The 14,556-nt window shown below is 43.5% G+C and overlaps 1 protein-coding gene across 3 annotated transcripts in view; it reads right to left on the reverse strand.

Moving 5' to 3' along the window:
- Positions 1–3,422: 3,422 nt before the first annotated feature.
- The window catches only part of MBD5 (methyl-CpG binding domain protein 5), a 46,230-nt gene continuing 35,096 nt past the window's right edge, over positions 3,423–14,556 (reverse strand). For all 3 annotated transcript variants that reach the window (XM_044304154.1, XM_044304152.1, XM_044304153.1), the window contains 5 exons: positions 12,698–12,885; positions 8,447–9,610; positions 6,612–6,685; positions 5,616–5,691; positions 3,423–4,857 (listed from right to left, as the gene is read on the reverse strand). In XM_044304154.1, coding sequence (XP_044160089.1) covers positions 4,795–4,857; positions 5,616–5,691; positions 6,612–6,685; positions 8,447–9,610; positions 12,698–12,885 — 1,565 coding nt within the window. In that variant the 3' untranslated portion in view covers positions 3,423–4,794. The remainder of the gene's footprint in view (positions 4,858–5,615; positions 5,692–6,611; positions 6,686–8,446; positions 9,611–12,697; positions 12,886–14,556) is intronic.

Consider the following 14,556-nt stretch of genomic DNA (forward strand, 5'->3'; position numbering starts at 1 on the left):
AGGTGAGGGTCCAACATCAGGGACCTGCTTCTGTGTCCAGAACAAGACCCCCAAAGAGAACAGAGCAGCGGTGCATGCGCAGCCATCTTCCGCTCACTGTTAGCCGAGCCAGCACTCCTATATTTTCGTCAGTCCCATAGCAAGCAATGGAGAGGTGTCCATTGCTTACGCTGCACTCTGCATTCACCGCTATCAGACTTCCAAAAATAGCCAAACAAGCTATTGAACTCCCACAGCTATGAATGGAGAGCACCTCCCAGTGCTGTATACTCTCCTTTACTTTGGGGTCCTAGAGGTGGGACCTACACCTATGGCATGTCGCTAGGATTTAAAGTCCTAGAAAATCCCTTTAATAACCCTTCAAAATTTTGATTTCTTGAGAAACAGGTCCACTGGCAAAGCACCTCTGCTGGAATTGCAGCTTGGCGACAGAAAGAAATGGCTCTCTGGATCGAGTTTCAAGTATGTGACCAGTTTTTTGTTTTAATCGTAAAGTCGGTGCAACATTTTTTTTTTTTTTTAAATGTCACAACACTGCATGACCTGTAATGCTCACGATATTTACATTAACTGCATACAGAAAACCAGAAACCAACTCATAAAAAAGAAAAAGAAAAACAAACAAAATACAACATTATGGACTGAAACAACTACTCCTATCATACACTCTAGAATAAAATCAATTAGAGAAAGATCGCATGCACTTTACATAGACGACCAATGTAAAGTACAGAGCGGTGGTGAGCAATACAGAGCGGGACTATTGGGAACACTAAAGAAATGGCTTGATGGTCAGTACAATGATACAACAAAACATAAGAAGTTAAAAACATCATGAGAACACAAAGCAGAAAAGCAGGACTATTACAGAAAATGAGTAACAAGGACAATTGAAAAAGTAACACGAAACACACACAACGCTTGACATAATCTGTTGAGGGCATTGGATGGGGAAGGGGACAACAGGCGGTGTACCCATCACCTGTACACAGCGGTGGCCACCATTTTTTTTTTGGGGAGCCAAATCAATATCTCTGTGCACCTCATCAGTAATGCTAGGTCTATGACAGGTTCTGAGATGGATCACATCACAGCGATTCAAGATGTGTGAGAAACGGCAATGTCGCATCAGTTTGTGCAAATCTGCAACACAAAGTTACACTGAATAGTAAGTATGGGGCAATCGGGTCACACCCGCATTATGTGGCATGCATAAAAGGCCCATTAATGGGCATCTGTCAGCAGTTTTGTTCCTATGACACTGGCTGACCTGTTACATGTGTGCTTGGTCGCTGAAGGCATCTGTTTTGGTCCCATGTTCACATGTGCCAGCGATGCTGAGAAAAATTATGTTTTATGATATGCAAATGAGCCTGTAGGAGCAACGGGGGTGTTGCGGTTACACCTAGAGGGTCTGCTCTCTCTGCAACTGCCGCCCCCTCTGCACTTTGATTGACAGGGTCAGGCATGATGATGCTTACACTGCCTGGTCCTGTCAAAGTAGAGAGGGCGAGGCAGTTTCAGAGAGAGCTGAGCCTCTAGGTGCAACAGCAACACCCCCGTTGCTCCTAGAGGCTCATTTGCATATATTTAAACATCATTCTTTATCAGCAATGTAGACACATACTGTATGAATATGGGACCAACACAGATGCCCTCAGCTGCCAAGTGCACATGTAACAGGTCAGCCGGTGTGATAGGTACAAATCTGCCGATAGGGGCAATAGGCTCTAGCTCAATGTACCAACTTGACTCCTTGCTCAATGTTGGGCATCAGAGTCAGTACCTGGATGCACAACCGCCCTATAAAGCGTATATGACAACTGACCAGACCATAGCTACCGCATCCAAGCTGAACACTGAAGAATGCTTGGGCATTGACACAATCCTTATCTAAGGGAAAGATGGTGCTCACGGACGAGGTGACATCTTCTGTGGCCCCTTGCCTGTCTATGTATGCTGAATCTGGGTCTTCTCCTCAACACCAACCTCAAAATGGCTTGCTGGACAGATGACGGGTACACTCTATTGTGGTGCTCACACCAGGAGCTTTTTGCAATCCACCAGGTCCAGAGATAACAGATGTATATTCACACACGGGTGAACCTACATCTGCTCCAGTGAAACTTTTCGTTACAATACAATATTGTCGGCTCATTTATACGTAGTGTTTTTCTCTATTTTCTTTTTTTTTTAGCTTCACATTTTCACTTTACGTAACATAAATAATTTGGTTAATAAAATAACTCGCATGTTTCAGCCACATTAATATATAATCTGTTAACAGTATAAATACTTTTTTTTTTTTTTTTAAATAAAATAAATCTGTGATATGTTACATAATACTGATAAAAACAGCAACAAAACAATAAAAGAAAAAAAGTACAGAAGCTGTGTATAGGGCGAATCCACCCCGGCAGCTCGAGACGCGTTAATACTGTGTGATGGGATAAATGCATGCTTCCAAGGTCAGGCTATGTAGACAGCGCACAGTTCTGTAGTGTCAGACAGTTAGCAATATAGGTTTTGCCGGTGAAATCCGTGGATAAATTCCGTGGAATCTCAGCTGTGGCTTAGAAATAAACACAAAGAAGATCACTTAGCACATCACTGTATATATGGATTGTTCTGGATGTACCCAAACACTGTAGTAGGAATTAACCAGGCTGCAAATCAGTGCAATAAAAAAAAAAAAAGTAAAAATATAAAGTGTATGTTAAAAAGTTTTCCACCTAATTCTATTATTAGATTTATTTTTGTAGTGATTCGTTTTAAAAATGTGACTGCGGCCATGTGTGCAGACAGCAATGCCCACCTTTTATCATTATGTTGCTTTTAGAGTGAAAACTCTCGGACCCTCTGCACAGATTTAATATTAAAGATCCTGGCTACCTGAGGCCACCACTAGAGGGCGCTTAGGAGTTCATTTTATACAGTTATAATACTCTGATAATATTACAGTAGGCAGTAAGCTCCCTCTAGTGGCTGCTGCAGGAAGCCAGCATGTTATCTTTAAAGGCTACGCCCTCACGTGGCTGATTAGCTGCGGAATCGCCATGGCGGATTTTCATAGTTGTACGGTGCCAGCAAAGCGGATGAGATTTTTAACAAATCTCATCCGCATGGCGCACACAAAAATCACAGCGGATCTGAAATCTGCAGCATGTCAATTTATGCTGTGCCAAAAAACTCGAGCACAGAGGACCGAAGCAGCGTGGAGCAGGTAAGTACGATTCTTACAGTATGGGAGGCCGGCTACCAGCACCTGTTAGAAATTAGGTATTTCCGACAACCCCTTTAAGGGGGGACATTCACTTTAAATGAGTCCGGCTGGTTATTAGGAAATACAGTCTGACAACTACAGCCTTTTAAATGGCGAGATTAGTATGGTTTAAAGGGGGGGGGGGGGGGCATTGGAAATGACTATGGAGAAATTTATCAACAGGTTTGCGTCTTTTATTTTTTCTTTAAAGACGCAATTTGCAAAAATATTTGCAATTGTACAAAATAATTAGATTTTTTTTTAAACCATTTTTTTGCGAAAAGTCAAAAAAAAGGCTTACCAGGAGGCGCACAGCTTTAACATTTAAATATATCTATTAATATTAATGCCACATCAGGTGTAGATTTCATTTTCTGGATTCTAGATAGTCTCAGAAGCGCAAATTTACTGTAAGACATAAATCTTTTAATTAATTAATTTGGCGCAGTCCACTCCAATGATTTCTTAATTTTCACTGGCATAAAAAAAAGGTGGGCCTATGATTTTCTACAGCTCTCACATTTTGGTGAAAATAAAATTAGGTGGAGGACCCCTTTAAATGATACTTTTAAGGAAAAAAAAAAAAAAAAAAACACAACAACAATGTAACTAAGAAACTTCTCTGCTTTACGTCTGTAGGAGCCTTACTGACCTGGGCGGCAGATGAGGGACAGCGGTGGGATTAGTGGGGAGTAAATATAGACCTCACTGTCCCATGTCCCCGGATGACCGTTACAGTTAAGCTTCTGCACAGCTGTACAGTATCTCTATGTATACAACATAAGAGAGATGTGTTTGCAGGGGAACACGATAAGGAAAGCCGCCCAGGTCAGCCTACCCCTACACCATCGGCTATAGCTGTGACAAATGGGAGAGAAAAAAAAAAAAACACAAACAAAAAACATGAAACTAATTATTGCGGATTGTTAAGTTAGCAAGAGGACATGCAGTCTTCTACTTCTGTATCTCACTCTCCAACAGGTACCTGAAATGGGAGTATGGGGCTTCCTGGAAGGTCATGATCAGGAGTGATGAGCGCCCCCTTGCTGTCATCTCTGACATTACGATATAAAAGTTTTTTGTTTGTTTTTTTAACCTCTATACACCGCTTAAACATTAACTTGATAGAAACCAAAGAATTTTTGTACACTATTATTGTACAGTAAAAGATAAAGTGTGCATTAGGTCGGCTTGTACATGACAATATTGTACATTATTTACATCTCAGTCATCGTCATCAAACTCTAGAGCTTCTTATATACACACTGAAAATGTATCCGAAACATTGGACTAATATTCTGTATAATCACAATTGTAGCGTTATAGAAAAAAAACAACGGATTATCTCCAGTCAGTCACATGGGGTTTTTTTTTGTTTTTTTTAGGTTTCCAGCGCCCACCTGCCTAAAATGCAAAAATATTTACCACATATTCACTTTACACCAGGTGGTGATATCTAGAAATATTGATATACATATATTATTATTATTATCAATGCCTATATACACATATCATCTTGGTAACGGTCAATGTTATCTGGAGATCTTCCTCCTCTTGGGTTTTGGGGGCTTCAGCTGTCGCTCTCTCTGAGGCACCTGAAGGAAAGATAAAGGACAGTAGGAATACCGGGGTTACACATGTATATATGCAACGACAAACTATTATAGACACAAGTGCTGCCTTTAGGGCCCACACCTGTGTCCAGAAAGGGGGTCCCTCAACCTCTGTCTAAATTGGTGGGGCAGAGTATGAATGACCGCACATGTGCATGGCTCTCACCATCCACTTCCTTAGAAGCCACGGCCACCTCACCATGTAAAAAATAAAATCTGAAAAATTGCTCTGGTCATACACTGAAGGTAAGTAGGCTAGAGCGCACTGCTGCACCCAGTGAATGGCCCCAAGAGCTGCAGGAAACATGGACACGACCACCTTCTCAACCAATTGTGTGGTTATGATTTCAACGAACATGATCCTCCGATATGTCACAGACACAAGTGTCGAATGAGAGGGATACGTAAGGACACTGGAAATTGTGTATACTGTCCCCATAATTTCTTCCAAATGCTGCATTTTTAAACACACTGAAGTCCAAAGTATAATTTCCCCTTAAGTTTTTGTATATTACATTCTGTACACATTAACCATCATCTAAGGCTCTGTACACATCATGTTTGGGGCCTACATTTGGTGGATATGTTGGAAAAACCGACCATATGTCTCTACAGTGAAATACCGTATACGGCAGCCTTCTGCTGCAGCTGAGCGTTATCCCGGTGTGTTCGTCAATCTGAGGATGGACACGTGATGTGAGCAGGATCTAACAGTTGGTGGGACTGATGTTATAACTTACATTGCCAGAAATCTTGTCCAGCTCATGCATTGCCTCATGTATTGCAGCTTCTAAATGGTTGTTTAGTGTTCCACTCCTAAAAGAGAGAACGTGAAGACAACAAGGTAAGTCTGCAGCTTAGAAAACCCATGTTCATATACCCTATGCGGAAGCGCAAGTTATTATTTGGAGTCTCTTCGTCTCTTGTGGAAAGCTTCTCTCGCCCCAGAGGACCTGTGCTGCCACTACCGATATGAATGTGCAATTGTCTAGGTATTTTTTGAGGTTTTCCGAGGTATTTTTACTGACGGATAGGTCACCAGTGTCTGATTGGTGGTGGTCCGGCACCCGGGATCCCTGCCGATCAGCTGTTTTGAAAAGGCAGCGGCGCTCCTGTGGGCGCAGCGCCCTTCTCCCCGCACAACGCACACATCGCAGGCCATCTGACAGTGCTCAGCCCTATTCACTTCAATGGGGCTGAGCTGCACCTAGGCCATGTGACAGAGTCATATTTTAATACAGTAATTTATGCACATAAACGAAGTGACACATGACAGAGGTGAGACGTAGTAAGTCTCGCGATAAACGAGTGGCCAGTTGCACGTGTGCGCCCGGTCTATTCATTTCTATGGGAGTTCCAGAGATAGCAGAGTACAGCTATCTCCGTGCGCATGTGCGACTGGCCGCTCCGGTCATTTTGGGGGAGCAGCATGGGGGTTACAGGGCCCCCGTTCTCAGCGGTAGGACCCCCACCGATCTGATAGCTATTCCCTATCCTGTGGATAGGGGATAATTTGTACCTACTGGAATACCCCTTTAATTTACCTTGTGGTTGCGCTGCAGGGAAATGAAACACATACCACCAGGTTCCCCCACAGATTGCTCCATTAGATTATTTTTAAAAACTGTTCTAGGACTGCAATTCCAAACACAACCAACGGGGGTGCTGTGTCTGAAAGAAAGTCATGTAGTTCTAAAACGGATGAAAAAGGGCACTAATTTGGTAGGGGTCCTCACCTGCGGTTCCTCTTCTGTGCTCGATTGTAAGCCTCTAGGCCCTCCGTCAGGCTCTTAAACTTATCACTCTCCACCTAATGGAAATAAAGAGATTACCCATACTGACATCTTCCCAAGGATAAAACCAGCAGACAATGTGATGTTATTTACTGGGCTGTTTATATAGCCAGTATACAGTGATCCCTCTGGATATAATATTTTCGGACCCATCGTAAGTTGAAATGAGACTCGTCATACAATGTCTCAGACCCAGATCTACCCAATCCAGGCCACCTCTCTGGTAGAATAGCTGGATTAGTTACTAGCTGGCAGTTATTCCTGACTGTTATATGTAAGGACTTGTTTTAACGGTCTTAGTTATCTGCTTATTTCTCCTAAATCTTCAGTTTCTCTTATCTTGGATGACATTTTGGGGCTTGGGAACCCATTACTCAAGTTACAATGGTTACAATGGCTCTATGCTCTGGCTCACAGAGCGGGGAACCCCCCTCTTATGACGTCCAGATGGCATGTCTGGCATTCTAGCGATTGTGAGCCTACAACTCTCAGCATGCTCCATTTACTTCTATGGTAGTTCCAAGGAAATCTGAGAAAGTCAGCATGCTGGAAGTTGTAGTTTCACACATGCTGGAGGTTGCTGACCTCTGTAATAAGGCATATGGACTGGGGTTGTTTCATGTAAATTTAATAGACAAAAATCATTAATACCGCCTGTCATACGCTGAAGTGTATGACCAGCACCAACTCTAGAATCCGACTGCACAGCCTTGTATGTTTTTTTTAAGGGGCCTCAATACTGAGTATTAGATTCCGAGCCGTCCATTGGAGGTATACGCGTGGTATCGGCTGGTGGCGGCTCCTGCAGCTTTATATCTACTCCCCTATTTAGTTAAGGTGCCAGGACCATTGTACAAGACCAGCAGCTTTTTTACCTTCTGTGTTACGCCTGTCTCCTCATAGATTGTAAGCTCTTGTGAGCAGAGCCCTCATTCCTCCTAATTGTTGACTTGTTTGCTGCTGTGTAATGTCTGATTCTGTTCTTACATCAACCCTCTCATTGTAAAGCGCTGCGTATACTCAGATGTCCTCCGCTGTATGGGCCTTATAGTCACCCACAGACTAAAATATTTCTACTGCTCATGCTAGTTTTCATAATGGCCGACTGTATGCAGTGCTTTCTCATACAGTAGAAAAAAGTTATACTGACATATCTGGGGGCAAAACGGACACTAATTTTAGCTTTTGTCTTGTGAGTGGAGCCCTATAGGCAAGTTAGATGTATACCCTAGGAACACGGGTCTGTTCCGCAAATCATAGAACGTGTCCTATTCTTGTCCATATTGCAGACCTATACACCTAGAGGCTCCGCTCTCTCTGCAACTGCAACGCCCTCTGACAGGGCCAGGTAGTGTAAACGTCATCACGCCTGGCCCTTCTCCTAAAGCCAAAGTGCAGTTGTAGACAGAGCTGAGCCTCTCGGTGTAATGGTAACGCCCCTGTTGCTCCTAGAGGCTCACTTACATATATAAAAACATGTTTCTCAGCAATGTGGACACATATGAACATGGGACCAACACAGATGCCTTCAGCTGCCAAGAGAACATGTAACAGGTCATAGGTACCAGTGTCATAGGTACAAATCTGCTGACAGATGCCCTTTAAAGTCCTGGACACCCCTTTAAAATGCATATTTTTCTTAATATCTACATTCTCCTCCTTCATCTCAGAGGGAATAGAAAGAAGAAATGTAGGACATATTTTACCATCTCACATAATTCCTATATCCTAAAAAAAAAAAAAAAATCCTAAATTAAAATCAACAAATGGTGGTGTACCTTCCCCTCCTCGGAGTTCTGCTGATAAACGTTGTGTAGGTCGTCCCTCACCAATTTCCCAGGCCACGAGGCCAGTCCTTTAATCTGCCCCCAGACCAAGTCCCCCATATTAAACGTCCTTGGCCTATAGGGCATTAAGTCATTTGAAGAAGGGGAGTCCGGAATCCTCAGATCATCCTCACTACTGATACTCTTGGTGTCCGAGGGACTTGGGGCGCACCCGTTCATGCCCTTGGCGTGAAAGTCTCCATTATAATGGATATAGTCTCTCGCTAAAGAACTTTCCAAACTGTTGGAAGAGCTGGGAGATTGTTCCTCCATGCTGATCTCTTGTTTGGGGATGCTGAGCAGATCTCCATACCCTCTGTGCGGAGTGGCCCGGTTACCGTTCATATGGGCGCAGCGCTCCACCGTGCTTTCCAACCTCTCTTTAAAACTCATCATAGTTCTTTTGTAATGGTTAAACCTGAAATTATCCTCTAGCGTCTTATCGTTCGGACAATGTCTGGGGGGCAACAAAATCTGGCACTGCTCATCTTCGAAGGAGTGCAATATAGAGACGTTGCCAGATCTTGCTTGGTAAGGATTGCCATGGACCTGTGCGTTGTGGTCCAGAACCTCCTCACATTTCCACCTGTTCACGTCTCCGGGACTCTGACTCCCATTCCACTGTCTTTTAGGTGTATTGCATCCCGACTTGAAATAATCAAACCCGTCCCCATCCGCTACATGCTTGCCGTGATCGAAGTTTTTCCTCATCCGATTACCTCTAGAGTTCCTGGTTCTGACCTCATGATCAGAATGTGTCATGTTTCTTCCATGGAGGACAGCATTCACCGCACTCGAGAGATTTAACGGGTCGCCGATGGATGCAGTGAAGGCACTCATGGCACTTAGTGCTGGGATGGGGCTCATCTGTGTTGTGCTGGACACGGCCGTGGTGATGACCACCTGCATTCCTTTATTGGCTGCGTCTACCACAGCTTTATAAATGGCATCCACCGAGCTGTCCCCCTCCCGTACATTATCTTTTATGTACTGTTCTGTCCTATGCGGCATGGTACAGGATTTCTCTGGAAATGGAGGGAGTGCAGAGTTTGGGTTTTCATGTATTGAAGATAATCCCATCTGGGAATTCACCTCTTTGCTTTCTTGCATTCTCACCTGCGGAAAAGAAAAGAAATGAAGAAGATCAAAACCCCTTCAGGCTCCAATGTAACCCTTTTACCGCCAGGACAATTGTCACCCTTTTGACAATCACAATGAATTATAAAATAAAAAATTGGGTGTTGACTGGGGTTTAATTAGACCATTCTTTTTTGAAGGCCAAGTGGACCACCAGTTGTTTCACACATCTGTTTTACTGTCCATTCATGCTTCTAGCAGAGCAATCCCTGCGGACACTGTAACTAAGGCTACTTTCACACTTGCGGCAGAGGAATCCTGCAGGCAGTTCCGTCGCCGAAACTGCCTGTCGGATCCGTCAAAACGTATGCCAACTGATGGCATTTGTAAGACTGATCAGGATCCGTCTGGATGTCAATGGTGACCTAGTCTGAGCACCTATTGTGAATGCAGAAGTGAAACATGACTTACAGCTACCAATTGGTGTCTATATAAATCTAGTAATAAAGCTTTTATACAGATATTTTTCCCGATTCAAGTGTACATGCATTTTTGGGGTGTGCGTATGAATATACATAAACATATACACACGTTCTGTAAGCATCCTAAGAATAAAAATTCAGGAGTTCACACGTCTATGTCTATATGCATATCTCTTCATATAGTCACTAGAACTTAATAGACCAAAAATATCCAGGGGTCAGAACAGAGTTAATAAAAGTCAAAGGGGTTGTCCGGGGGTCAGAGCTGAACCTGGTCATATCCCCTTCTCCCCCCACTCAGCCCCTCATGCTCCGATGCTCTCCCTTGCCCTGTGCTGTATCGCGCAGGACAAGGGCTGTTTGTTTATATTTTTACACGGTTAGGCTCCATTAACACGTCCGCATTTCTGTTCCGCATTTTCAGAACGGAATTGCGGACCCATTCATTTCTATGGGGCCACATAATGTGCTGCCCGGATCCGGAAATGCGGATCTGCACTTCCGGGTCCGCAATTACGTTCCCGAAAAAAAATAGAACATGTCCTATTCTTGTCCGCAATTTTCTATTATAGTGCCGGCGATGTGCGGTTCGCAAAATGCGGAACGCACATTGCTGGTGTCCGTGTTTTGCAGATCCGCAAAACACACACGGATGTGTGAATGGACCCTTAGGCAGAGGGCTTCCACCTAGCAGTGCTCCCGGTGACGTCACCGGGCTCACTGCTAGGAGGAAGCCTCCGCCTAGCTCACCCATGGAGAGCACGGTATGTCTGGATAAAAGCCCTGCACGATACAGCCCAGGGCAAGGGAGAGCATTGGAGCATGAAATGCTCCTATGCTCATGTCAGAGGGGCTGAGTGGGGGATGAAGGGGGTATGTTCGGGTTCAGCTCTGACTTTAATAAAAGTCCTGATTTGGCACTGCGCCACCAATGATTAATACTGGGGTTGGGGGGGCGCACTGCGCCATCAGAGAAGATAACTCATTATTTCATATACAAGAGGCGGGAGCTGGCTGCAGAATCACATAGCCGGCTCCCGACCTCTATGAGCGTTAGCAGCACCTGAGGGGTTAACTACCGCAGATCGCAGCTACTCGTCATAGAGGTTGGAAGGCGGCTATGTTATTCTGCAGCCAGCTCCCGCCTCCTGTATATGAAATAATGAGAGATTTCTCTTCATTGGTGGCGCAGTGGCCACAGCCCCTCCCCTCCTCTTGTCCTCCCTCCTCTCATTGGTGGCAGCAGCAGCACAGGGGGAGGGAGACACTGCTTCCTTCTCCCCTGTGCTGCTGAGGGAACACTGATCGCACTGGGAGCAGCGGGATCCTTGTTCCCGATACGTTATCGGTATATCGGCAAAATAGATGCCGATAACGTTCAAAATCCTGAATATTGGCCGATAATATCAGTAAAACCGATAATCGGTTGATCCCTAATGTGGTCCCTGATGAGGAAAGAGGGTGAAGTCTATGTATCTCCCTGGAGTAACTGGCGGCTGTGCGGAGGAGAGATGACATTAAAGAGGTCATTTCAATAAGTGGCATTTATCATGTAGAGAAAGTTAAATCAAGGCATTTACTAATGTATTGTGATTGTCCATATTGCCTCCTTTGCTGGTTCAGTGCTTCAACACTATAGAAAAAAAAAAAACACTGGCCTCTCTGGTGCCCAGGACCATTGAAACTTACATAGGCAGATGCTTTTTCCTATAATATACAAGTGTGGCCACCGCTGCTGGATTGCAGGATGGTCATAACCCCTGGAGACCAGCAGTGTGCGAGCAAAGGAGGCAATATGGAGAATCACAATACATTAGTAAGTGCCTTGTATTACTTTCTCTACATGATAAATGCCATTTGCTGAAGCGAGACGACCCCTTTAACAGGCTGTGATCGGTAAGAGGTGTAATAATATCTTTCTTGCAGTTCACTTCACCCCTCATTTATGCACAGACCCAGAAAGTAAAACTTTTCATGATACACTTGAACTTCAAATGATTGCTGTGCCCCAAATACTGCAAGAAGATTTAGGGTTTTAATACGATACAAAGATCTTTACTCTTGTGTTCTAGCTGCAGCAAGATTTAAAAGGGAACCCGTTAACTGGTTTGGGGCCACAAAACCACCAGCACATTTTTGGGAGAAAGGTGCCATGTTTTTCTAATCCTGGAAACCTTTAATAATCTTTAGTTTGTTGTGAGACTATAAGGGTATGTCCAGAAGTGACGGAAAAAATCCAATATGGATCTGCAGCAAAAGCTCCATATGGATTATGCAGCAGATTTGCTCTGCCTTGCAAAGAGTGAAGTCCTATGCGAAGGATCGACATGCTGAGGATCGAAAATCCACGCCATATGTCAAATTTCCACATTGTATGAATAAAATTTGTTAAAATCCATTCGCACTGTAATATACTGCGGATTTTCACCCACAAACCTGGAATACCTGCAGTGTATTCACTACATGTGAACATACCTGTCAGATCATTGATTAAAATGGGAACTTAGCTTCCCCTGAGGTTACGCTCAAGGAGAATTGAACAGTTGAGGATTCCTATCGTATACATGATAAATAACATGGCTTACTCGGGCTGGCGTGACTGAGGTCTTTGACTATCCACTTTTAGACATGAATGTGCAATTACCTGGAAGTTTTGGAACAAGCAGGCCATGGGGTTTATATTGTTCGGAGGCCCAGGGACATGTCCTTTCAAGGCATGGAGATTGGGGAACCCCTGCAGGAGCTGCTGCTGCTGCTGATTGTTGTTTAGTATGGACTGAAGATGAGACAGCTGATGGTTATTCAGGGGGTTGTTCACCGATGACAGGTCTCCTGTAAGAGATGTAATAGTCACTATGAACATTTGACCTCGAAGAGTATTCAGTAAATCTGCCCAGGCTCACGGATCCCATCACCTGTCCCCAACGCTGCGGCTACACTGCGACATGTGTCGTACTGAACATGCAACTCGCCAGTGTTTTTACAGCGAAATCACAGCTTTAAAAAATAGTCACAGAACAGCAAGTTGCAGACAAGCCCCCTAGAGCCTCTAGGTGTAATGGTAACGCCCCCGTTGCTCCCAGAGGCTCATTTACATATATTAGAACTCAATTTTTCTCAGCAATGCGGGCACATATAAACATGGGACCAACACAGATGCCTTCTGCTGCCAAGCGCACATGTCACAGGTCAGCCAGTGTCATAGGTACAAATCTGCTGACAGATGACTTAAATATGGCTCAGGAAAGATAGCTGCCCCCATAATCACATACAGAAAATAGAATTTAAAAAAAATATTAAAATCAGAAAGTAAAAACTGTCAGAGCTAAATCAAGCTTCAGATCCAAGATCTGAAGTCAATTCGTTCAGAACTCCGTGCAGAATTAAAATGTATGGGCTGCACCAAGGTGAAGGAACTTCCGTGAATAACTTCAGACTTCGAATTTTAAACTTGAAAACCATTTTAACCCTTTCGCTACCAGCGCCGTACACGTACGCTGTGCAAGCATGACGTCTACTCGCGGCCGGCAATAATCCCGATCGCGGTAATTAAATGCCTTAGATGCCGCGATCAAGTGAGATCACGGCACCTGAATGTGCAAAAACCAGGAAGGTCACGCTTCTGGGCTAAGTACTGAAACCCCGTGCAGCCAATCAGGACTTGCGCTGAATGCGCAGAGTCTCTATGAAGAAATTCAGTGCATTAATGCTGCAATTCTTATTTTGGCCACCAGGCAGGCTAACATAAGAAATAACCGAAAACGCCCATAATATAAAAAAAAATAAAAATAAATCCAATACGGCGAATGGCCGATTTGCCATTTTTTCATTACTTCTCTTACCCCAAAAAAATGAAATAAAATGTGATCCAGAAGTCATGCACACTCCAAAATGGCATCAATAAAAACTATAAATTGTCCCGCAAAAAATGAGCCCCTAAAACAGCTCAGTAGACATAAGTATAAAAAAAGTTATGGGGGTCAGAACATGATGTAAAAAAAAATAATCTTAAATTTTAAATGTACTTTTACACGATTTACACAAAAAAACTATACATATGGGGTATCGTTGTAATCGTACTGACCCAGAGAATGAAGGGCATGAGTCGTTTGTTTGTTTTTTTCAAATTCCACCCCATTTGGTAGGGATCGACCAATATTGATTTTTTAGGGCCGATACCGATAATTTGTGAACTTTCAGGCCGATAGCCGATAATTTATACCGATATTCTGGGAATTTTAATTTAAAAAAAAAATAAAAAATCCTACACAAATCTGCTGAAAATTAATGTTTATTGTTAATGTGTAGTTTTGTTTTAGTAAATTTTTTTTCATTTATAATTAATATTTTGGTTATTTTTTTTTTTTTACTTTTTGTTTTGTTTGTTTGTTTTTTCTAACTTTTAGCCCCCTTAGGGACTAGAGCTCTATCAGGGTGAATAGGAGCTCTCACTGTCCCTGCTGCTCTGTGCACACAGCAGCATGGAGCTTACTATGACAGCCA

Source organism: Bufo gargarizans, chromosome 8 (assembly GCF_014858855.1).
Source record: "Bufo gargarizans isolate SCDJY-AF-19 chromosome 8, ASM1485885v1, whole genome shotgun sequence".
Lineage (NCBI taxonomy): Eukaryota > Metazoa > Chordata > Amphibia > Anura > Bufonidae > Bufo > Bufo gargarizans.